Source organism: Anolis sagrei, chromosome 6, assembly GCF_037176765.1.
Source record: "Anolis sagrei isolate rAnoSag1 chromosome 6, rAnoSag1.mat, whole genome shotgun sequence".
Taxonomy (NCBI): domain Eukaryota; kingdom Metazoa; phylum Chordata; class Lepidosauria; order Squamata; family Dactyloidae; genus Anolis; species Anolis sagrei.
In genome coordinates this window covers 93650264-93673172 of record NC_090026.1, presented here as the reverse complement: position 1 = coordinate 93673172, position 22909 = coordinate 93650264, and the positions used below count along the sequence as shown (strand labels likewise).

The window sequence follows — 22909 nt, the reverse complement described above, 5'->3', positions numbered from 1 at the left end:
CATTATTACGATGGGTGTGAGCAGGCTATGAAAAGGCCCGGGCATGGGATAGTGCAAACAGCGTAACATAGGGCAGGGGTATTAGATGGAGTGCAGAGAACAAAATATTATCAGGCAACCTAGGGACTGGGCATTTATAACGAGGGACTAGATGGAGGATTGTGCAGTCTTTTAGGTCTCTATGTGGATTGTACAGTTATACACTTGCTAAAGCCTTATCCTGCACACAGTACTTGGCTTTGAGTTCTCTATGAAAATACACAGACCGGTTAGATATGATCTCACTAACATTCCTAGCGAATATACAGTGGAAGTGAAGAACAGATTTGAAGGACTAGATTTAGTAAACAGAGTCCCAGAAGAACTATGGACAGAAGTCCGCGACATTGTTCAGGAGGCGGCAACAAAGTACGTTCCCAAGAAAAAGAAAACCAAGAAGGCAAAATGGTTGTCTGCTGAGACACTGGAAGTAGCCCAAGAAAGGAGGAAAGCAAAAGGAAACAGGGATAAGGGGAGATATGCCCAGTTAAATGCGCAATTCCAGAGGTTAGCCAGAAGAGATAAGGAACTATTTTTAAATAAGCAATGCATGGAAGTGGAAGAAGACAACAGAATAGGAAGGACAAGAGACCTCTTCCAGAAAATTAGAAACATTGGAGGTAAATTTCAGGCAAAAATTGGTATGATAAGAAACAAAGATGGCAGGGACCTAACAGAAGCTGAAGAGATCAAGAGAAGGTGGCGAGACTATACAGAAGATCTGTATAGGAAGGATAACAATATCGAGGATAGCTTTGACGATGTGGTGAATGAATTAGAACCAGACATCCTGAGGAGTGAGGTTGAATGGGCCTTAAGAAGCATTGCTAACAACAAGGCAGCAGGAGACGACGGGATCCCAGCTGAACTGTTTAAAATCTTAAAAGATGATGGAGGAGGCCGTGACAGACTTTGTATTTCTAGGTGCAAAGATTACTGCAGATGCAGACTGTAGCCAGGAAATCAGAAGACGCTTACTTCTTGGGAGGAGAGCAATGTCCAGTCTCGATAAAATAGTGAAGAGTAGAGACATCAGACTGGTAACAAAGATCCGCCTAGTCAAAGCCATGGTATTCCCTGTAGTCACCTACGGATGTGAGAGCTGGACCTTAGGGAAGGCTGAGCGAAGGAAGATCGATGCTTTTGAGCTGTGGTGTTGGAGGAAAGTGCTGAGAGTGCCTTGGACTGCGAGAAGATCCAACCAGTCCATCCTCCAGGAAATAAAGCCCGACTGCTCACTGGAGGGAAAGATACTAGAGACAAAGTTGAAGTACTTTGGCCACATCACGAGGAGACAGGAAAGCCTAGAGAAGACAATTATGCTGGGGAAAGTGGAAGGCAAAAGGAAGAGGGGCCGACCAATGGCAAGATGGATGGATGGCATCCTTGAAGTGACTGGGCTGACCTTGAGGGAGCTGGGGGTGGTAACGGCCGACAGGGAGCTCTGGCGTGGGCTGGTCCATGAGGTCACGAAGAGTCGGAGACGACTGAACGAATGAACAACAACAATGAAACTGAGTATTACAAACTGAGACAAGGTGAATTTCTATATTAGCCATGAAATTTTATCTATAACTATCTGTCCCCTGCCACACATTGCTGTGGCCCAGTCTGTTGATCTGGAAAATAAAGTAATGAGAAAGTGTTGGTTTCTAATATATGTAATTTTTTTATGCTGGTGGTTAAACTGTATTTCTTGCTGTTTCTTTGTCAGTGTTGATGTGGAGAGTGTCTGGTTTGCCCACCCTAGAACATGCAACATCTCATTGTCCTTCTTTAAGGGTCCCTTTCAAATCTATGATGCTATATCTCTGTGTGTAAATCATATCTATCTATCTATCTATCTATCTATCTATCTATCTCTATGGCTGGATGGCTCTTTGTCAGGAGGACTTTGCTTACGTTTTCTTGCCCTGATGAAGGGAGTTGGATTGGATGGCCTTAAGTATTTTCTGTTGGTCATGGGGGTTCTGTGTGGGAAGTTTCCCCTGATTCAGTCATTTGTGGGGTCCCAGTGACTACAACTCCCAAATGTTGTATTTCCCCCAAACTCCATCTATGTTCATATTTGGGCATATTGAGTGCTTGTGCCAAGTTTGGTCCAGCTCCATCATTGTTTGAGTCCACAGTGCTCTCTGGATGTAGGTGAACTACAACTCCCAAACTCAAGGTCAATGCCCCCCAAACCCTTCCAATATTTTCTGTTGGTCATGGGAGTTCTGTGTCGAGTTTGGTTCAATTCCATCGTTGATGGAGTTCAGAATGCTCTTTGATTGTAAGTGAACTATAAATCCCAGCAACTACAACTCCCAAATGACAAAATCATAATTTTTTGAGTGATGGTTACTCCTTGTGTTGTGAGACATTTTGTTGCCAAATTTGGTGTGATTTCCTTCATTGGTTCTTTTGTTTTTAAGGTACTCATTATGCATAGAGCACTTTTATATATATAGATAATTAATAAATTTCATCTAAAATAGTTCCCTGAAGAGCCAGCATGGGGCAGTGATTTGAGTGATGGACTTGGACAATAAGTTAGAGTCCCTGCTCTGCCATGGAAACCCAGGCTGGATCTGCACTGCCATATAATCCAGTTCAAAGTAAATAATCTGGATTTTATATGTAGATGAGGCTCCATTGAGACCTTGAACAAATCACACATTCTCACAGCCTCAGAGAAAAGCAAAGACATACTTTCTGAACAAATCATATCAAGAAAACCCCATGAGAGGGTTGCGTTAATTCCATTATAAGATGGAAAATACTTGAAGCCACACAGCAATGACAGTTTTACACTCAGGTAGAAAAATACCTCTATTAAGAATTCAAAATTATTTGTCTTAGAACTTCAGTGTGATAATGTGATTCGTCCCTAGTTCAGTGTATTTAATATGAACAAGTGCATTTATATATTCATTTGCTGAAATCGACGTAAACATGCACAACCGCATTGAAAGCATGGTAGAGATACTTTATTTGCTTTGCAGTAGCAACACTTTACTCTGTTCTGTCTCATCATGTAATATGAAAAACCTATAATTAAGCATTTATTTGAACTGTTGGGAGCCAAAAACAGCCCCCAAGGGCATAGAGGTTCATGTCTGGAAAGGCTTCATCATGAAAACTATTATATTTTGTAAGCCATGTTTGGGAAGAAAACTTGCTATTTATTCAACCATGATTTTGACATTAAAAAATTATAAAGCAAATCTCTTCCAGCATCCTAATCATAAGGGTGCTGGAACTTCGCATTGATAAAGATGTCTTAGAATGAGACCTATAGCTAGTACACCTCTGAAATTAGTTTACTTGATGACAGAATATGTTTTCCATTTTTAAACAACAAAAAGATTTCATTTACAATTTTAAGGGTGGTATATAAAATATGAAATAAACAAGTTATGATTCAGAGCAGCTATAATGTTATGTTTTTTTCTTAGCTTGCTGTGTCAATTAACCCATAGAACAAGGAATGATCATAATTCAAGCCTAATCAAACAGAATCTAATGTATATTCTGATTCTTTCTGCATTTTGTAGCCATTGTGCACTTGTGTATTAGACACAGTAACCACTGTCTCTGTGTGTAGTATACCTAGATACATGTATGTACATGACCACAACCTACACATCTGCCAATACCAAATAACAGGTCAAGATGGGCATCACATTCCTGCATCTGGTTTGGTAGGAGCCACCATGGCACAATGAGTTAAACCCTTGTGCCAGCTGAACTGCTGACCTGAATCCGCGAGATGGGGTGAGCTCACGTCTGTCAACTCCAGCTTCAGCTTCCCATGTGGGGACATGAGAGAAGCCACCCACAGGATGGTAACATCCCCTGGGCAGTGTCTCTGCAGATGACCAATTCTCTCACACCAGAAGCGACTTGCAGTTTCTCAAGTCGCTTCTGGTTTGGTCAGTATTCCCATAACAATTATCATAAAACACACAAATACAGACGGCCATGATTATTCAAATACCTTGGGGCTGTTTGTTGATTTTTCTGTTTGTGGCGGTATTGGTCAATGTGTTCTCATGCCAATAGTCATTATGTGACTTTAAATTGTGGATTCCATTATTTTCCATAGGTTCCATGGGAAGATTTGCGTTATCTTTTTGGTGAGATTATGTATGGAGGGCACATCACTGATGACTGGGACCGCAGACTATGCTACACTTACTTAGAAGAACTTATGAACCCTTCTCTGGTAAATTTTGTTTGCAGACATGGGGAGGGAAAACCATAAATAGGAAGTATGTGATACAGCTTTTCCTTTGGTGCATACATTTGTGTAACTGTATCCATGAATACAGTTCAAGTAGTTTGCTTGCACTCATCTCAGGCTTTTTCAACAGAAAAGCTTGAACTAGTATTCCTATAGTTGAGATTACATTGTACAATTTTGTTTATTAGAAAGTCAGTTCATTTTGCCAATAGCTAATATCTACTTGTGATAACTAACCACAATGCAATAAGGCTTCTGTCCTGGCAATAAGCCTTGTTTAACTCAGTGCATCTGACTTCTGAGTAGGCATCCATTTCATTGCGACTTGCATTACAATACTGAGACTACTTTTCTCTACTCTAAAATATGCAAGACACTCTCAAGTGCATTCAGAAATAAAAACAAAGAGCATCTGGCTGTATCCAAACTGCAGAATTATAATAGTTTGATACCACATTGCCATAGTAGGAGCCTCTGGTGGTGCAATGGGTTAAATCCTTGTGCCGGCAGGACTGAAGACCGACAGGACAGAGGTTCAAATCCGGTTGAGAGCACGGATGAGCTCCCTCTGTCAGCTCCAGCTCCCCATGTAGGGACATGAGAGAAGCCTCCCACAAGGATGGTAAAACATCAAAACATCCAGGCATCCCTAAGGCAATGTCCTTGCAAACAGCCAATTCTCTCACACCAGAAGTGACTTGCAGTTTCTCAAGTTGCTCTTGACACACACAAAAATTGCCATGGTTTAGTGGTACCAAATTCTGAGATTTGTAGTTCTATGAGATATTTACCCTTCTTTCTAAGAGAGCTATGGTGCCACAACAAACTAGTTAGGAGCTATAGCAGTTATAGTGGTGTCAAACTGCTATAATTCAGCAGTGTGAATGGTCTTTAAGTTTCCTTTTGAATTGCATCATGCATTTTAACCTAAATGAGAATAATGTTTCCTTTAATGCACAAAATGATTAAGAATACCAGGTTGGATTAGAATGCAATACTAAATTAACCATTTGTTTAAGGGAGGTAGAGAATATGGTAAATATAGCATAAGAAGATGATCTCTGGTGCGGAACATGGATAGCTCTAAGGCTACTCCATCCTCTCTTGTTCATGCTGCAGCTGGAAACATGCACTGCGCTTTGAAGTGGAGTGAGTTTGCTTGCATCTATTCACTCCTTAATGAGTAGATGTTCGTTATGTCACAAAGCTGCCTTCGGTTTAGCAGGATTGGGAGTCAATTGGAGTGAGTTACCATGGAGATGGGAAGCATAAACACTACTGTACTTCTGACCTCCGCGGAAGCTGATTTCTCTAAATGACAGCTGAGGTCAGGGGGCAGTGCGGGAAGCTGATTCCATTGGTCCCTCCTTCACATCTAGCCCTGGATAAGAATTGCCGTTTCTCTGCTAGGCAGTCCATTAACCTTCACGAGCTTGAACTTTCATTCAAATATGTGTCAAATATAGGTGCAAAACCCCAAAGAAAGGGCTGGAATTAGGTGCCCTTTGTTAACCAACCAAGAGCCCAGGTCTAGATGAGGATTTGGAAACAAAACTGTGCATTCCCCTTCAATTGGGCAGTGATCTCTTCCTACAGTGTACCAGCTGAAACAACAAAATATATTCAGTAACTGATGGACAAACAAACACAAACAAAGGTCAACAGATACAACAGCGGTGTCACATTTTAGGTCCAGATGTGATTTTGCTTGTCTTCTTTGTAAGTGAAATAGTTATTAGGTTAAGATTGTGTTTAGATTGTGTTTTAAAATAAGGCAGAAGAAAAGGCCTTATTTTAATGACAGTATGCTGCCATCGGAGCCCTCAGTGACGCAGGGGGTTAAACCGCTGAGCTGCTCAACTTGCTGATTGAAAGGTCGGCATTTCGAATCCAGGGAGCAGGGTGAGCTCCCACTGTTAGCCCCAGCTTCTGCCAACCTAGCAGTTTGAAAACATGTAAATGTGAGCAGATCAATAGGTACCACTTCAGCGGGAAGGTAATGGCGCTCTATGCAGTTATGCTGACCACATGACCTTGGAGGTGTTTACGGACAACACCAGCTCTTTGGCTTAGAAATGGAGATGAGCACCACCCCCTGAGTTGGACACAACTGGACTGAATGGCACGGGAAAAGCATTTTTAAAATAATTTTTTATTAACCACAAAAGAAATTTTATATACATAAAAAGAGGTGGGACAATGTGGTGAAAGAAAAGTAGGAAATAAAGATATATAAGTCTTAACAAGAACTACACCTACAATTTAAAAAAAGGAAGAAAAGAAGGGGGGAGGAAAAAGAGTCTCTTTGAACTTCCATTCTAAGCCTCTGCAAATTGTAAGTATTTTTGTATATATATATTGTATGTACTTTAATTTTTTTCCAAATTTGGGAAACCTTTACCTTTTCCTTTTATGCCGACAGCATGAACAAAAAGGACAGGGCAAACATATTTTAATAAATACACTACAATTACCAACATCTTAAGGCAAACACTACGTGTTTATTTAAAGTAATTATGTCACAAGAAAAGCAGCTTTCCAGTAAGATACAGAATGGGTGACGCCTGGCTCGAGAGCAGTACGTGTGAAAAAGATCTTGGAGTCCTCGTGGACAACAAGTTAAACATGAGCCAACAATGTGATTTGGCAGCAAAAAAAGCCAATGGGATTTTGGCCTGCATCAATAGGAGCATAGTGTCTAGATCTAAGGAAGTAATGCTACCCCTCTATTCTGCTTTGGTTAGACCACATCTGGAATACTGTGTCCAATTCTGGGCACCACAATTCAAGAGAGATATTGACAAGCTGGAATGTGTCCAGAGGAGGGCGACTAAAATGATCAAGGGTCTGGAGAACAAGCCCTATGAGGAGCGGCTTAGGGAACTGGGCATGTTTAGCCTGAAGAAGAGAAGGCTGAGAGGAGATATGATAGCCATGTATAAATATGTGAGAGGAAGCCACAGGGAGGAGGGAGCAAGCTTGTTTTCTGCTTCCTTGGAGACTAGGACGCGGAACAATGGCTTCAAACTACAAGAGAGGAGATTCCATCTGAACATTAGGAAGAACTTCCTGACTGCGAGAGCCGTTCAGCAGTGGAACTCTCTGCCCCGGAGTGTGGTGGAGGCTCCTTCTTTGGAAACTTTTAAGCAGAGGCTGGATGGCCATTTGTCAGGGGTGGTTTGAATGCAATATTCCTGCTTCTTGGCAGGGGGTTGGACTGGATGGCCCATGAGGTCTCTTCCAACTCTTTGATTCTATGATTCTAAGTTAGAAAACAGTATTTAAAATGAAGCATTTCAAAATAGTTTTGTCCCACCCTCTGCCATTTAGATAGATAGATAGATAGATAGATATAATTCCTAGAGCAGTGAAACTACTTAGACAAGTCTTGAGGTTGTAGTGGATGGTTTTTCAAGACTCTGCGTAAGCTTTGCTTGAATACTTTAGATGTTGAACTTTATTTCCTTGTTTTTCTATTTTTTCAAATTACAGCTTGAAGGAGAATTTGCTTTAGCTCCAGGCTTTCTGGCTCCTCCCAATTTGGATTATATTGGCTACCACAAATACATTGATGAAATGCTGCCAGTTGAAAGCCCCGTGCTATATGGTCTGCATCCAAATGCCGAGATAGACTTCTTGACAGTTCTATCTGATAATCTTTTTAAAACCCTCTTGGAAATGCAGCCTAGAAACCTCCTTGCTGGAGAGGTAGCAGGACAGTCAGCAGAAGAAAAGGTGAGGTTACAGTCAGCTGAGAATGCCCTCCACATATGTACAATTAATAACAATAAGTTCTTTAACTAGATATCCAAGTAAAAGCTCTTCTCCTTATGGTCTGGAATAATATGTGGAAATCTGTTCAGTTTTTCATGTAAGTCCTGCCCAAAGATAAAAAAATTCAGGACTATCATTACACCGACTTTCCAGAAGTTTTGTTTTGATGTTGGTACAGTATGGCCTTCTTTAGTAATGGATGTAAAAATAATAATGGTCAAACTGAAATTTATTCTTAGAATGAATCCTTTGTCAAATAGTAAACAACTTCTCGGGGAGCGGGGGACTATTGGAGGCATCTCAAAATGTGGATTATGTGTTCCATTTACCAAAAGCTTTCCAGGTTTATTTTCTCATCTCATTTGGCCAATCCAGTAGTTTGACCCACAACAATGAAAGGATCCTCCAAGGGGTCCTGGAAAATGGGGTCCTTATTTATTTATTTGTTTATTTACTATATTTATATCCCGCCTTTCTCAACCCCGAAGGGGACTCAAGGCGGCTTACTGCATAGGCAATATGCATATTCATATATTAAAACAGACCCTTCTCGGTTACCCTTGTCCTCACCTGGTCACCAAAATGGTCAGTAAAAATGTGAGTCCAGGGACCATGGTGAATAATGCAGTCCAAAATCATTTGGAATAATAGTATCATGAGGCCATAGATAGTTAACAGACCCTGTTGTTTGGAATTGCTGGTCTAATTTAAATCAGACGTTATACATGACTATGATCTTGTGCTTTCAGTATACACACAGGCGGAGTTGTATGAAGGAGATACAGGTTTTTTAAAAGAAAAAAAGTCTAAGTACCTACATGAAAAGAAGGACAAACTAGAAATGAAGTTCTGTATGGACGACCATCACATAATACTAGTGTTTACTCAAAAGCTCCACCAAGTCCAATAGTTTGTTGTTGGGTGCCTTAAAGCCAACATCCATTTATGAGGATTGTTGTTGTTTTACTCTGGCTATATCTACAAGTTTAATGGTTGACAAAACGATTAAAATGTTATCTCTATGGTGAGATTTCTCCAATCACACTGTAAGACCTAGAAAGAACCCCTCCTATAGGAATCTCTAGGTTCTCCAGTGTGATTCTATGGTCAGCTTTCAGCAGAAGTTAGCCAGTGTCATGCTGGAGGACATAGAAATTCCTAAAGAGATGATCCTTCATGTTGAAAAATGCCAGTTTCTTTAGTCATAGTTTTTTGCGTTCAGAAGAACCTTGTATCTCTAATACCAAGGTATGTGGAGGACTGACTATACTTTGAAAGAGAAAAGTGCACATCAATAAACAACCTCTGGTAATTCTGCTTGCTATTCTTACATTAAGGTGAAAAATGTCCTGGATGAAATTTTGGAGAAGCTTCCAGAAGAATTTAATATGGCTGAAATAATGCAAAAATCTGCTGTTCGAAGTCCTTACGTTCTGGTTTGTTTTCAAGAATGTGAAAGGATGAACATTCTCATCCGAGAAATACGGAGGTCATTAAAGCAATTAGATCTTGGTCTGAAAGTAAGAGAAATATTTTTATCCTTAAAAAGTGAGTGTACAAAGTGAATGTGTGCACTTAAATATTCTCTTTTCTCAAACATCTAGGGTGAGCTTACATTTTCTCCCACCATGGAAGCTTTGCAATCATCTTTGTTTTATGACCTGGTCCCAGACGCATGGACAAAACTGGCTTATCCTTCCACATATAGCCTTGCTCAATGGTAAATACATTTCTCATCCTTAAAAAAGTAGCAGGCTAACTAACTTGCATAAAACTGGGTTAGAGACCCATAGCTGAAGCATCCTGCATAGGAAAGACGCAAACTGTATGTTCCTCATGAGCTTATTGTTAGGATCTTGTTTATGACATGCACTGGTATGGTTACAGCAGTATATGTATTGCATATACTCAAATATAAGCAGAGTTTTTCAGCCCTTTTTTAAGCTAAACCCCCCCCCCCCCGGCTTATACTCGTCAGTTATTTATTATTTTACTGAGTTATTATTATTTTATTACATTTACTATTTTACTCTATTATTATTATTATTATTATTATTATTATTGCAGTTACATTGCTTTATTCTTATTATTACATTTACATTATTTTACTCTATTTTTATTACATTTATTATTGTACTCTCTATTATTGTAAGGATACGTAAGCACATTTACATTGAAGGTTAGAATAATGGTTTAATCAGAATTTGATAGTCTTATCTTAAATTAGTTTTCTGTAAATATTAAAAAAAGAGTTAACCTACTGATGCCTCAATTTATGTAATTTTATGGGTATCTATTTTTATTTTGAAATTTACCAGTAGCTGCTTGTATTTCTCACCCTTGGTTTATTCTCGAGTCAGTACATTTTCCCAGGTTTTTTTGTGGTAAAATTAGGTGCCTTTGCTTGTATTCGGGCCAGCTTATACTCGAGTATAAACACGGCAACTTGGGGTGGGGGTGTCACGAAAGCAAATATTCATTCATGTTGTCTGTTTAGTGGAGCCCCTGATGGCGCAGTGGGTTAAACCACTGAGCTGGTTCGAATCCGGGGAGTGGCATGAGCTTCCGCTGTCAGCCCCAGCTTCTGCCAACCTAGCAATTCAAAAACATGCAAATGTGAGTAGATCAATAGGTACCGCGGGAAGGTAACGGTGCTCCATGCAGTTATGCTGGCCACATGACCTTGGAGGTGTCTATGGACAACGCCAGCTCTTTGGCTTAGAAATGGAGTTGAGCACCACACCCCAAACGCAACTGAATTTAATGTCAGGGGAAAACCTTTACCTTTACCTGTCTGTTTAGTGGAATGGGTAGGTAGCAGCTGGCTGAGTGTGTCATGGATTTCGATGCTTCTACTCTAGATTTAAATCTGGATGTAAACCAGACATTACAGTACTACTGTATATTTGCAAACATGCAACACTAACAATGGACTTGCTTCTGAAATTGTGGGTCCCAACCCGAAGTGGGGATCCTCTTAGCTCAATGTTTGGGTTCTGAAAAAAATAGGCAATAGTAAAAGTTTTCAGAATGTTATCAATTGGCCGTTTTAGACATTTACATGACTCTTAGTGTTTACTGTGGACTCTGCAGGAGATGCTTCTGCTGTACTTCATAGAAAGAAAAATTAGCCTATTTAGCAAACCTTGCAATTCCTGACTTGTTATGAGTAAATGTTTGATTTTTATACATGTGTTATATACATATATACCTGCTGTCATATAAAAAATGGGGGCAAAAAGGGGATGTGAGTGGAAAAGTTTAAGAAGCCCTGAAGTGACATTGAAATAAATACTTTCTTCCAAGCTTCCACCATGCGACCAATTATATCATTTTGTATGATACAATGTCATTGCCCTTTTGGAACACTACAGTCTCAGGATTTAAAAGATGGATAGTTTTCAAGCTTCCTTGGAGATCCATTTGTAACTACAAGGGTGTACCATTGTTTTCCACTGTATAATTATTTTGATGATACTTTTACACATCTCCATTGTATCTGCAAAAATAGAGGGTGTAATTTAAATTTTGTCAATAAATAAAATTGTAAGGTAGCAGTCATAGTTTGTTAATTCATTGGGCACCAATAGTCTCTGCAACAAACTAAAGGCTGTGGATACTAAATCACACCGTGCAACTTATTTTAATCATGATCCACTTCCTATGTCAGTTTTGATTCCTCTGCTGCTTTTTCTTCAGGTTTAATGACCTTCTCATACGATGCCGAGAACTTGATACTTGGACACAGGATCTTGTACTTCCTGCCGTGGTGTGGCTTTCTGGCTTCTTTAATCCTCAGTCGTTTTTGACTGGTATGACGCATTGGGTTCATCATATATAAAGGTCAAAGAAATTAGACCACACAGTTGGGCTAGTTTTAACATAATGGCTTACTGAGGGCTGCCTTTGTAGTCACATTTCTTAAGAGCCAGTTACATTAGAAATTCTACAAAGTGCCAGTGTATTATCGATGAAGCAAATGACAGGACTTCCATTTAAAACCTAACCAGGGTGCTGGAAGTCACAGCCAATGAATGGCATACTGAATCAACAGCCCTTTAAACAATAAAAGGGAGCAAGCTGTAGAGACATGGGTGGACCCTTAGGAGCACTGAAAAATCTGGGCTGTTTTTTCAGGGCTGAAATACAATTTAATTTTTGAAATACTCCTATCTACATGAAATTACACCGTTAATAGCACTACAATTTATTTATACAATCCAGTAGTAAATTAGGAGTTCACAGTAACATTGAAGCACATCTAGTGAGCTGCCTACCTAAGATTGTGCTCCAATTCAGAATATATCGCAGCCATTATATTTTGAAGATATGTGAATCTATGACGCAAGAAACACATTCTGTGTTTTTAAGGAAGTGTTTACTTGTAGTAGGAAGTGAATTGGGTTGTTTTAATTGCTTTACACCAGTGGTTCCCAATCTTTGGTCTGTGGATCTCCAGTAGTCCACAAGAACTAAAACATGGTCTGCGGCCTCACCATTACTACACCTTTGCAACAAGAGCGACTGGTCTCGTGAAACCCTCTTATAGTGCCAAGGCAATAGGGATGTCCGGGGGGGGGGGGGGGGCTGACTACCCACGAAAGGCACGACAACAAACCACCTGGCTGCTGCTTCTCCTCCTCCCTCCCTGAGCGGATAGACCACATCAGCTCTAGATTATTAAATATTGTTTTCTTAGAGCGAGCAGATGGCAACTACTAGATGGCTTATGTTCTGTATCAGAAACTATTTATGTATTATTTATTTATGGCATTTGTAGCTCGCCTTTCTCAGCCTTACGGTGACTCAAGGCAGCTTACAAAATTGGCAGAACTTGATGCCAAACATTCATAAAAGTACAATTAAAAGCATTCAGACTAATATATAAAAACTATATAAAACCGTTAAAAATGTATCATCACCAGTGTCGTCCTGTTAAAATCGTTATCCAGCAGCATCGTCAGAGCTAATGTGGTCTACCCAATGCAATTTTCTGAATCAGTACCCCAAATAACCAAACTGAATCTGAAGTTGACCAAAACCGATTCATAATCCTTTTGGTACTAGTGGTTCCTGGTCAAAAGAAGGTTGGGAACCACTGCTTTACACTATTTGAAATACTTGCCAAAATTCAGAAATATGTAACTGAACATGAGTTAATTCATTCACACAACTCTTTTCCTCTTGAAAGCCATTATGCAAAGCATGGCAAGGAAGAACAACTGGTCTCTGGATAAGATGTGCCTGACTACAGACGTTACCAAAAAAAGTAGAGAGGATTATGGTCATCCGCCAAGGGAAGGAGCATATATATGTGGCCTTTTTATGGAAGGTAAGTTTATTCCAAGTTATACAAAACCATTTGCACCAATGGGAAATTTAGTATTGATTCAGTACTGAAATGCCCATTTATAGGTTAACCCATAGAAATATGATCTGTACCACAGGAGTAGTAAAATGCAAGTTTAGCCTTTATTGGACCAACCACAAATGTTATAAATTTTGAGACTGGCATTGACAGTCTTATTATAGAGTAATGGGCAGATAGTAAGAGGTTAAGTTGTATTGCTTTTCTCCTGTTGTGATTCAAACATTACATGAAAGGACTGAATGACTGCAACTGTAAGCAGTTTGGCCAATGTTCTCTTTCACTAAAGAAAATAGTAAGACCTGAAACAGATCGGTAGTTTATTGCTGTGTGCCTTCAAGCTGTTTCCAGGGGCTGAGATGTGTGAATCCCTGGCTGAGCAGGGTATTGAATTGTAGCTGTCAGGAACATTTAAATCATTACACCATGCTGGTTGACATATTGATTCAAGTGTTGAATCAAGTGGTATCTTAAGATTTTTGATTCACTGTGCCTACTCTTGTTGCGACGACCAGAATTCAGGTTTAGGTGTCCTATATATCATCATGTTATGTTGTTGGTATCTTCACTGTCAGTGTGTAGCACATTGTCCCATAAGATAAGTCTAATTTGCTACCTCAAGAAATAGAAAAGCTAAAAATGAAGCTGTAGGACCATCACATATTAATGTCTACTCAAAAGCTCCACTGAATCCAATGATGAGTTGTTAGGTGCCTTGAACTCAACTTCTCTTTATGGGGAACCTTTCATAGGGCATTCTTGGCAAGATTTATTGAGGTGTTTTGTTATTGTTTTCCTCTTACTATAACACACAGTTACTAGTATTCCCTAGCTCAGTGGTTCTCAACCTTTGGGTTCCCAGGTGTTTTGGCCTACGATTCCCAGAAATCCCAGCCAGTTTACCAGGTCTTAGGATTTCTGGGAGTTGAAGGCCAAAACATCTGGAAACCCACATGTTGAGAATCGCTGCCCTAGCCATTTCCCTTCCAACTAACAACTTCCTAAATAAATATATAATTATACCTACAGTGAATTCACCAATGGTAGTCTGCTACTTATTTAACTGTGAGGCCCCTGAAGATACTAGATCTCAGCAAATTATGAAAGCTAAGTAGGACCAGGCATGGTTAATAGTTGGAAAGGGGACCAGTGAGAAATACCAGGTGCTGTAGGATATATTTCAGAGGCAAACCCCTCTGAATAATCATTGTTTAAGAAAACTAAGAACTTTAAGTTAACACATATTTGTGACCTTACTTGTATAAATAGAGATAGCAACTCAAAGGATTTGTGCTTCTCTGGTTACAGGAGCAAGATGGGACCTTCAAGCCGGAGTTATAGCTGAGGCCAGACTAAAGGACTTGACTCCAGCAATGCCAGTGATCTTTGTAAAAGCAGTTCCAGTCGACAGACAAGAAACAAAGCACATTTATAAATGTCCAGTTTATAAAACCAAAATTAGAGGGCCTACTTATGTCTGGACTTTTAACCTGAAAAGCAAAGACAAGCCAGCCAAGTGGGTGCTTGCAGGTGTAGCTCTGCTGCTAGCAGTTTAAGCAATGTCTCTGTAAGGACAAATATCTCCCAGCAGCCAAAACAGAAGAGCTCTCTTCATACTGAATCATTATACATGTCATACTGCTTAAAGTTACCAAAAGCAGTCTACAGGATAATGCTTCTGTTCACAAGTTCTATTTGTTTAGTACCAAAGCTGTTTGCCATATTTATACTATATACAATACAACACAGAAAATAAAAGCATGCCTGCACCTATAAATGCCCAAAGCATATTCAATATTTGCTTAACAGTGGAATCCAAACTATGCCAAAATCCAAAATTGTCAATGAGTGGCGAAGATAGTGAGACCTTTGTTTTGTAGTAGATCAGTGTACACAAACCTTATTTCACACATAAAATTATTAAAAATATTGTACAAAATTATTTTCATGTGTATTAGGTGTCTATGAAGCATAATGGATTTTGTGTTTAGAGCTGGATACCATCTCCAAGGTACATCATTATTTATCTGTGTGGAAATACAGATACTCAAAACTCCAAAACATTTCTGAAATCAAGCATTTTAGCTAAGAGAAACTCAATCTTTTATTTGAAATTTACAATCTGTGGCTCAAATACTTGTATGTTTTAAAAATAATAATCTTTACAAAATGTACTGTTTTGTTCATTTTAAGATTAGTACTAAATATCAAAATAAATCTTAGGTTAAATAGTCCAGTGTTTAAAATATGATCTTATTGCCCCAGTCAATTTGCTGAAAATATAAATGTTAGGAGCTGACAGTATTGAAACACTTTCCCTGGCAAAGAAATAATGCTGCAGTATTAAATTTCTAAAACATTCAGAGTACAACTTAAAACAGCTGTTGTATCAAACAGTTGGGTATAACTGTTTGATATAACCATCCAATATTTATCAGCAGTAGCTGGTGTCTATCCCTAAACAGTATATCTGCAAGCATTTCCAGTATAGAAGCCCACTGAAAGGAATGGAAATTGGTTTAACCTCCAATCATTTCAATAATAATTTCACAGAAGAAACTTCAGTACACTGTGGCAAAGAACACAGGCTAAGCACAACTTGGAAAGGACGTTTTTTAGAAAAAACATCCTGCATAACAAACAAAAGTAAAAAAAAAGTTGACAAAGATACAGCCACAGCTTTTCTTCTCAGTCTTCTTCCGCAAGTTGCTTTTGCAAGCTGGAAGGAAAAAGGAGAATTAAAATTCAGAGGTCAATTAAAAATTAAGTGGTTATGATCACCTGCTTTTAGTGGGCAAAATTCTAATGAATAGGTTACAGAAATTTACAAAATTGAGAGCATGCAGCTGTTTAGATGTTGTTGAACAGCAAGTCCCAGCAGTCCTCCACAGCATAACCATGGTGACAAATGATGGATGATGCAATCTAACAAAATCCAGTCTATTGTGTTCCTTACCCTTGTATTCCTTATGAATGACTGGCTAAAAGGGGAACAGGATCTCTACGTGGAAGCAGAAATAGCTGGAGATCTAGATCAAAGGTGCTCAGATTCTCTTGTGTGTTGGACTAGTAATCTTTTCCCTGAATGTGCCAGGGACTTGCATGATGTAGGTTTGGCCCTCTATATACACAGATTTATCCATGGATTTAGTCATTAAAATCTTGATTTTTAAAAAAATACAAAAGGCAAACCTTAATGTTGCCATCATTTTGCTACATCACTGTATCAAATGAGCCTTCACAAGTTTTGATATCCACAGGGCAGTGTTTCTCAACCTAGTGGTTGGGACCCCTGAGGGGGTCGCAGGAGGTTTTTAAGAGGAGTCGCCAAAGACCACCATAAAACACATATTTCTGATGGTCTTAGGAACCCTTTCGGCAGAAAAAGCTGAAGATCTCTCTGCCTGCCCTTCTCTTCCTTTTTGATGTTGGTGAACTACAACTCCCAGAATTCAAAAACAGCCCCATCATCAACCCCAGCAGTATTCAATGTTGTCCATGTAAGTAATGTGCCAAGTTTGGTACAGATCCATTGTGGTCTGGGTTCAGAGTGCTCTTTGATTGTAGGCGAACTATAAATCCCAGCAACTACAACTTCCAAATGACAAGGTCTATTTCCCCCAAACTCTACCAGTGTTCATATTTGGGCATATTGAGTATTTGTGCCAAGTTTGGTCCAGATCATGAGTCCACAGTGCTCTCTGGATGTAGGTGAACTACAACTCCAAAGCTCAAGGTCAATGCCCACCAAATCCTTCCAGTATTTTCTGTTAGTCATAGGAGTTGTATATGTCAAATTTGGTTCAATCTCATCGTTGATGGAGTTCAGAATGCTCTTTGATTGTAGGTGAACTATAAATCCCAGCAACTACAACTCCCGAATGACAAAATCCCCCTCAATCCCACCAGTATTCAAATTTGGGTGTATCGTGTATTTGTGCCAAATTTGGTCCAGTGAATGAAAATACATCCTGAACATCAGATATTTACATTACAATTAATAACAGTAGCAAAATTACAGGTATGAAGTATCAATGAAAATAATGTTATGGTTGGGGGTCACCACATCGTGCGGAACTGTATTAAGGGGTCGCAGAATTAGGAAGGTTGAGAAACATTGCCATAGGGGTCCTGTATCCAATCTCCATCAGACCCCAAAGGCCACACTGACTGCTACTGATATTTTTTATATTTTCTGGAAACTGCCCCACAGACCACCACTTTGAGTTTTATTGTTCAAAACATAGTATGTAAAGGATTATGTCCTTTAGGATAGTGGCTCCTAATCTTTGTTCCTCCACTTGGATTTGACTAAAAAAAGCGCCACTCAGCTTGACTGACAGTCAAGAATTCTGGGAGCTGAAGTTCAAAACTTATGGAGCAACAAAGGTTCAGAACCGCAAAAGCTATGAATCTACTATTCATGCCTATTGCTCCCCATAATTCTACCGTAACTTCCAAAGCAGAACTGCAAAAACATTCCTTTTGAGATGTGATGCCTGAGTACCTTAAATTTTTGCAGCTCAACATCTGTGAAGTTGCATATAAAAATGGCTAAGTCTAGCCTTGAACACTACAAAATTGGCCCACACACTTCTTTATACTGTATTTTATAACAACTGTAGTTATAGTGGACCTGTAACAATGCATATGGTTTCCTACATATCAAATCCAATAGGAACTTGATCTTTTTTTCTGAAACTACTTCAAAGGGTTCCCACCCAACATTTTAATTGTCATTAATAACACTAATACTAATATTTATTTATTTATTTATTTATTTATTACCTGCTTTATCTCCCAAGGGGACTCAATATGGTTTCCAAACAGAAAGTGGCAACCATTCCATGCCATAATAAAAACAAACAAACCAAATCGAAAACAATAAATAAAACAACATCAATATAAACTTAAAATGGCTAATATGAAATTATGAAAGCCCACCTACCTTTCAAGATACTCTTGTACGTTATCATAACCGTAAAACTTTGCCAAGTGGATGAGCATTCCTGTGGCACAACGGCCATCGCGCTTCCGACAGTAGCTGCAATTGCAGATGTCACGGCAAGGAGGACAGATCCAGTCCTGAAGGAAAAAAGAATGAGAGGGCATTAATAGTTGAAAGCCACCTCCTTTTAAGTACGAGAGCAGACACTGCTTAGTATGGCAAATAGAAAGCAGTAAAAAGTATAGAGTTTAGAAGTTAAGTGTACATACTGCTCTATAGTGCAAGTATTATCCCGATGGAAGCACCAGGGATTCAATTTTGGCAGCACGTGAATCAGTCTTTATTCTATAAATTTAAGCAGCTAGATACCTACTGGGTCTAGAAGTGCTGATTTCACATCCTCTCCATAGCGATTGCGAAGGCATGGCCCACAAAACTGTCCCCTCACACCCCCACAGCCGTCATTACGACAAATCGTCTTTGTATCAATCGTCTTCTGTCGACACTGATGGCATGTGCTTCCCTGATGAGGGGGGAGAGAGAAAGGATAATTACTTGAGGAATCAAGACAGTTTTGTCGAAGGCTTTCATGGCCAGAATCACTGGGATTCTGTGAGTTTCTCAAGCTGCATGGCCATGTTCCAGTAGCATTCTCTCCTGACGTTTTGCCTGCAGTTGTGGCTGGCATCTTCAGACCTCTGAAGATGCCAGCCACAAATACAGGCAAAACATCAAGAGAGAATGCTACTAAAACATGGCCAAACAGCCTGAAAAACTCAAAGCAACCCAAGACAGTTTTTTAAACTTGTTAAATGACATTTCCCAGATATATTTGTTCAATCACTTCTTGAGTATTTTTCACCCCACTATTTTTTCTCTAAGATCACAGGCAGTATGTATTTATGTTGATAGGTTCTGACTGGTGGTAAAGTTCTTTCTGTACATGTTTCATGCAATGGGATATAACACTATGGATATACCTCATCTCTAAAGCCACACTTCTGAGTTTCACTGGAAAGCGGATAAACCAGATTCCTCAATCCATCTTCTTTACCTATCCTGACAGAGTGAAGACAGAGAGGGCCAGGGGACAGTTCCATCTTGTCTCCTGCACATATCATTAGTCGGGGACCCCTGCCCCCAGCACCAACTGCCACTCTGGGCCAGAGTGAAAGGGGGGGGGGGGAGAGAGAGAGACAGGGGACAGTTCCGTCTTGTCTCCTGCATATGTCAATAGTTGAGGACCGCTCTGGGCCAAAGTGAAGGGAGGGCAGGGGACAGTTCCATCTTGTCTCCTGCATATGTCATTAGTCAGGGACCCCTGCTCCCAGCACCAACTGCCGCTCTGGGCCAGAGTGAAGGGGGGGGGCAGAAGACAGTTTTATCTTGTCTCCTGCATGTCATTAGTCGGGGACCTTTGCCCCCAGCACCAACTTCTGCTCTGGGCCAGAGTGAAGAGGAGAAGCAGGGGGCAGTTCCATCTTGTCTCCTGCATATGTCATCAGTTGGGGACCCCTCCCCTCAGCACCAACTGCCACTCTGGCCCAGAGTGAAGAGAGGGAGGGCAAGGGGACAGTTCCATCTTGTCTCCTGTGCTATGCTAATAATATAATGTAATATATTGTATATACATATAATATTTATAATATTATAATGTAATACAATATAATACTAATAATATTACAATATAATGGTATAGTACAATATAGTAATATATAATACTGACATTGTACTATACTAATAATATAATATATTGTATGTATATATATCTTGTAAGCCGCTCTGTGTCCCCTTTGGGGTGAGAAGGGCAGCATATAAATGTCGTAAATCAATCAATCAATAAATAATACCACATAGGGCAGGGTGAAGTGTGAAAGAAAGAGTAGTCCCTTAAGACTTATGGTCTATCAGTCAGTCATACTGTTTCTAAATGTTCTACATTCTCGAAAATCCTACCTGTTCTGTCACCTCTACACTTATGTTAAGCCTTACAATGTTCTGTACAAGAAACACAATCAAAGAAGAAACACAGCTCCTGGCCTTACATCTAGAAGCAACAAGTAACCCTATACCTTGTGTGAATGCATAATACACACACGCAACCAATTTCTACTATCATCTTACATTTCCCAGAAGAAAACTACCTAGCATGGTAATTTTATTTACATTTCATGTGCATTGTGCATCAACAATGAGTGCGTGCTTGTATCAACACTGTCTCCATCAACAAGTATGTCAGGAATGAATAAAAATGGTGGGTCCATGTCGCATTTCTTATCCCCCAGAAATAAAAAATACAGCTGAAAACATATCCATCAACAGAAAACAAAACCTGGTAATTTCCATTTTGAAAACTATTTAGAAAGTGAATTTCCACTCCTAGCTTCCTGGAAACTGAATTCCAAGATAATCCATTGCAAGAAAGTAAATGTGAAGAGTTGAGGAGGTGAATGCCCATTCCTGCTGTATTTGAATAAATTTAAAAGTTCAGATAATAAACAGTCCTGATCAAGGTGTCCCATGTTTAGGAATGGAGCCTCTTCTGAGCAGGAGGGGTGACTTTTATGTGCCCACCAAAGCCTTTACCTCCACATCGAGCCACAGGGTTCGTATAGCCATATAGAGCCGATTCACATCATGTATGTCTATTTACAATAAGCTTAAAGTGCTACTATTGTAGAGCCAAACTTAGGGAAATAATAGCTCATACAAAATGCCACTTCTTAATAATGCATTCTGCTGAAACAGCACTGCTTTGACATTTCTTTTCATCCATTTATCAAGAAATATGTTGAAGAATAAAACTTATGGATATATTTTTACTCCCGGTTCCCCCATCTGTAAAAGTAGAACAGTGATTATTTCTATCCTGTCCTTTTATATTTGTTGGAATTTAATATTTATGCTTTTAAGTGCACTGGCACTGTGCTTAAATGAATTGAGTTATTTAGTCATTTTAATTCCAATTCTGATGTAAACTGTTAATATTAAGCTACAGATTTACGAAGCCTCCTTCTACATCAGGCCTGCACAACTTAGAAATATTAAGGATCTGAAGTTAGATAGGCTAAGCCTCTTGTGGCTGCAAATTGGTTTTTAGCACCTCACTTTTGAAGTAAGGTATAATTAAAGAAAAAATAGGATTGTTGCTGTGTATATTCAAGTTTTTTCAGATTTAGGGCGACTGACCTAAGGTGACAATGGAGAGCCCCTAGTGGCGTAGTGTGTTCAACGGCTGAGCTGCTGTACTTGCTGACCGAAAGGTCGGGGTTTCGAATTCGGGGAGTGAGGTGAGCTCCCACCATTAACCCCAGCTTCTGCCAACCTAGCAGTTTGAAAATATGCAAATATAAGTAGATCAATAGGTACTGCTCCGGCGGGAAGGTAACAGCTCCTCATGCAGTCATGCCAGCCACATTACCTTGGAGGCATCTACGAACAACACCGGCTCTTCAGCTTAGAAATGGAAATGAGCACCAACCCCCAGAGTCGGACACAACTGGATTTAATGTCAAGGGGAAACCTTACCTTAAGGTGAAGATATCACAGAGCTTTCTTGTCAAGATTTATTCAAAGGGAATTTGTCTTAGTCTTCATCGGAGGCTGAGAGCGGATGACTTGTGTAAAGTAGCCCACTGAGTTCAGAGCTATAATCGGAGGTTTAAACCACTACATCACACTTTCTGAATTCCTTCCTTCTTTTTTTCTATGTCCCTTCCTTCCTTTCCTTTTTCCTACCTCTCTTTATTTCCCCCTCCCTCCCTCAGTCTTCCTCCCTCCCTCCTTCTCTTTCTTTTCTTCCCTCTTTTTCTGACCTCCCTCCCTCTGTTTCTTTCCCTCTTTCCTTTTCTCTCTATCTCCTTCTTTCCTTCCCAGGGGTGGGCAGTGGCGGAGGGGGAATGCACATGGCAGTGGTGGCAAGTGTGTGCATGCAGCAGCAAGGGAGCGTGTGTGTGTGTGTGCAGAAGAAAGCCTCACGTGAGCAGATAGGTGTGGTGGGTGGAGCTGGATGGGCGACACCAATGGCTTGTGAGGGCCACATGCGGCCCTTCTCTAATTGAGATATTTTATTAAGTTGTCTGCTAGTAAACATGTTAGCTGAGAGAAAAAGGTAACACATTCATTCTGATAGGAAATGAAGTGTAACTACAAACAGTACTGCAGCAATGTAATTACAAATGTAAGTCTATTTAAAGAATGTTCAGCAAATCAACAGGATAATAAAGTAGCTTAGTAACAGGCATTTACCTGCTTTAGCATCTAAAGAAGAAAACAGGAACTTACCAAAACCTTATCATAGATCTTATCTTTAACTGTTATTGCAACATTTTCTAAATCTTCATCCGTTATGTCTTCCACTGGTCGGCACAAACCATATTTTGATAATCTCCTCCTTTTGGGCACTCCCATGTTACCCTAGGGGAAGAAAGACACATCACCATCTACAAACCAAGGACATCAAATGGCTCTCACAACCACACAGGTGCAATTGAATTTCCATAACCTTTCCTTAAGGACAATTATCTCTGCACAGTGATCAAATGCAACTCTA

General features: G+C 39.8%; 2 protein-coding genes across 2 annotated transcripts in view; one reads left to right on the top strand and one right to left on the bottom strand.

The window, feature by feature from the left end:
- DNAH11 (dynein axonemal heavy chain 11) overlaps positions 1–15310 on the top strand; it is a 180998-nt gene extending 165688 nt beyond the window's left edge. The window contains exons 76-82 of the mRNA XM_060782106.2: positions 4130–4249; positions 7760–8002; positions 9379–9561; positions 9646–9761; positions 11741–11853; positions 13233–13373; positions 14718–15310. Coding sequence (XP_060638089.2) covers positions 4130–4249; positions 7760–8002; positions 9379–9561; positions 9646–9761; positions 11741–11853; positions 13233–13373; positions 14718–14965 — 1164 coding nt within the window. The 3' untranslated portion in view covers positions 14966–15310. The remainder of the gene's footprint in view (positions 1–4129; positions 4250–7759; positions 8003–9378; positions 9562–9645; positions 9762–11740; positions 11854–13232; positions 13374–14717) is intronic.
- Positions 15311–15488: 178 nt separating this feature from the next.
- Positions 15489–22909, bottom strand: part of CDCA7L (cell division cycle associated 7 like) — a 29996-nt gene continuing 22575 nt past the window's right edge. Inside the window, exons 7-10 of the mRNA XM_060782105.2 lie at positions 22642–22773; positions 18731–18880; positions 18358–18494; positions 15489–16128 (exon numbers count right to left, since the gene is read on the bottom strand). Coding sequence (XP_060638088.2) covers positions 16098–16128; positions 18358–18494; positions 18731–18880; positions 22642–22773 — 450 coding nt within the window. The 3' untranslated portion in view covers positions 15489–16097. The remainder of the gene's footprint in view (positions 16129–18357; positions 18495–18730; positions 18881–22641; positions 22774–22909) is intronic.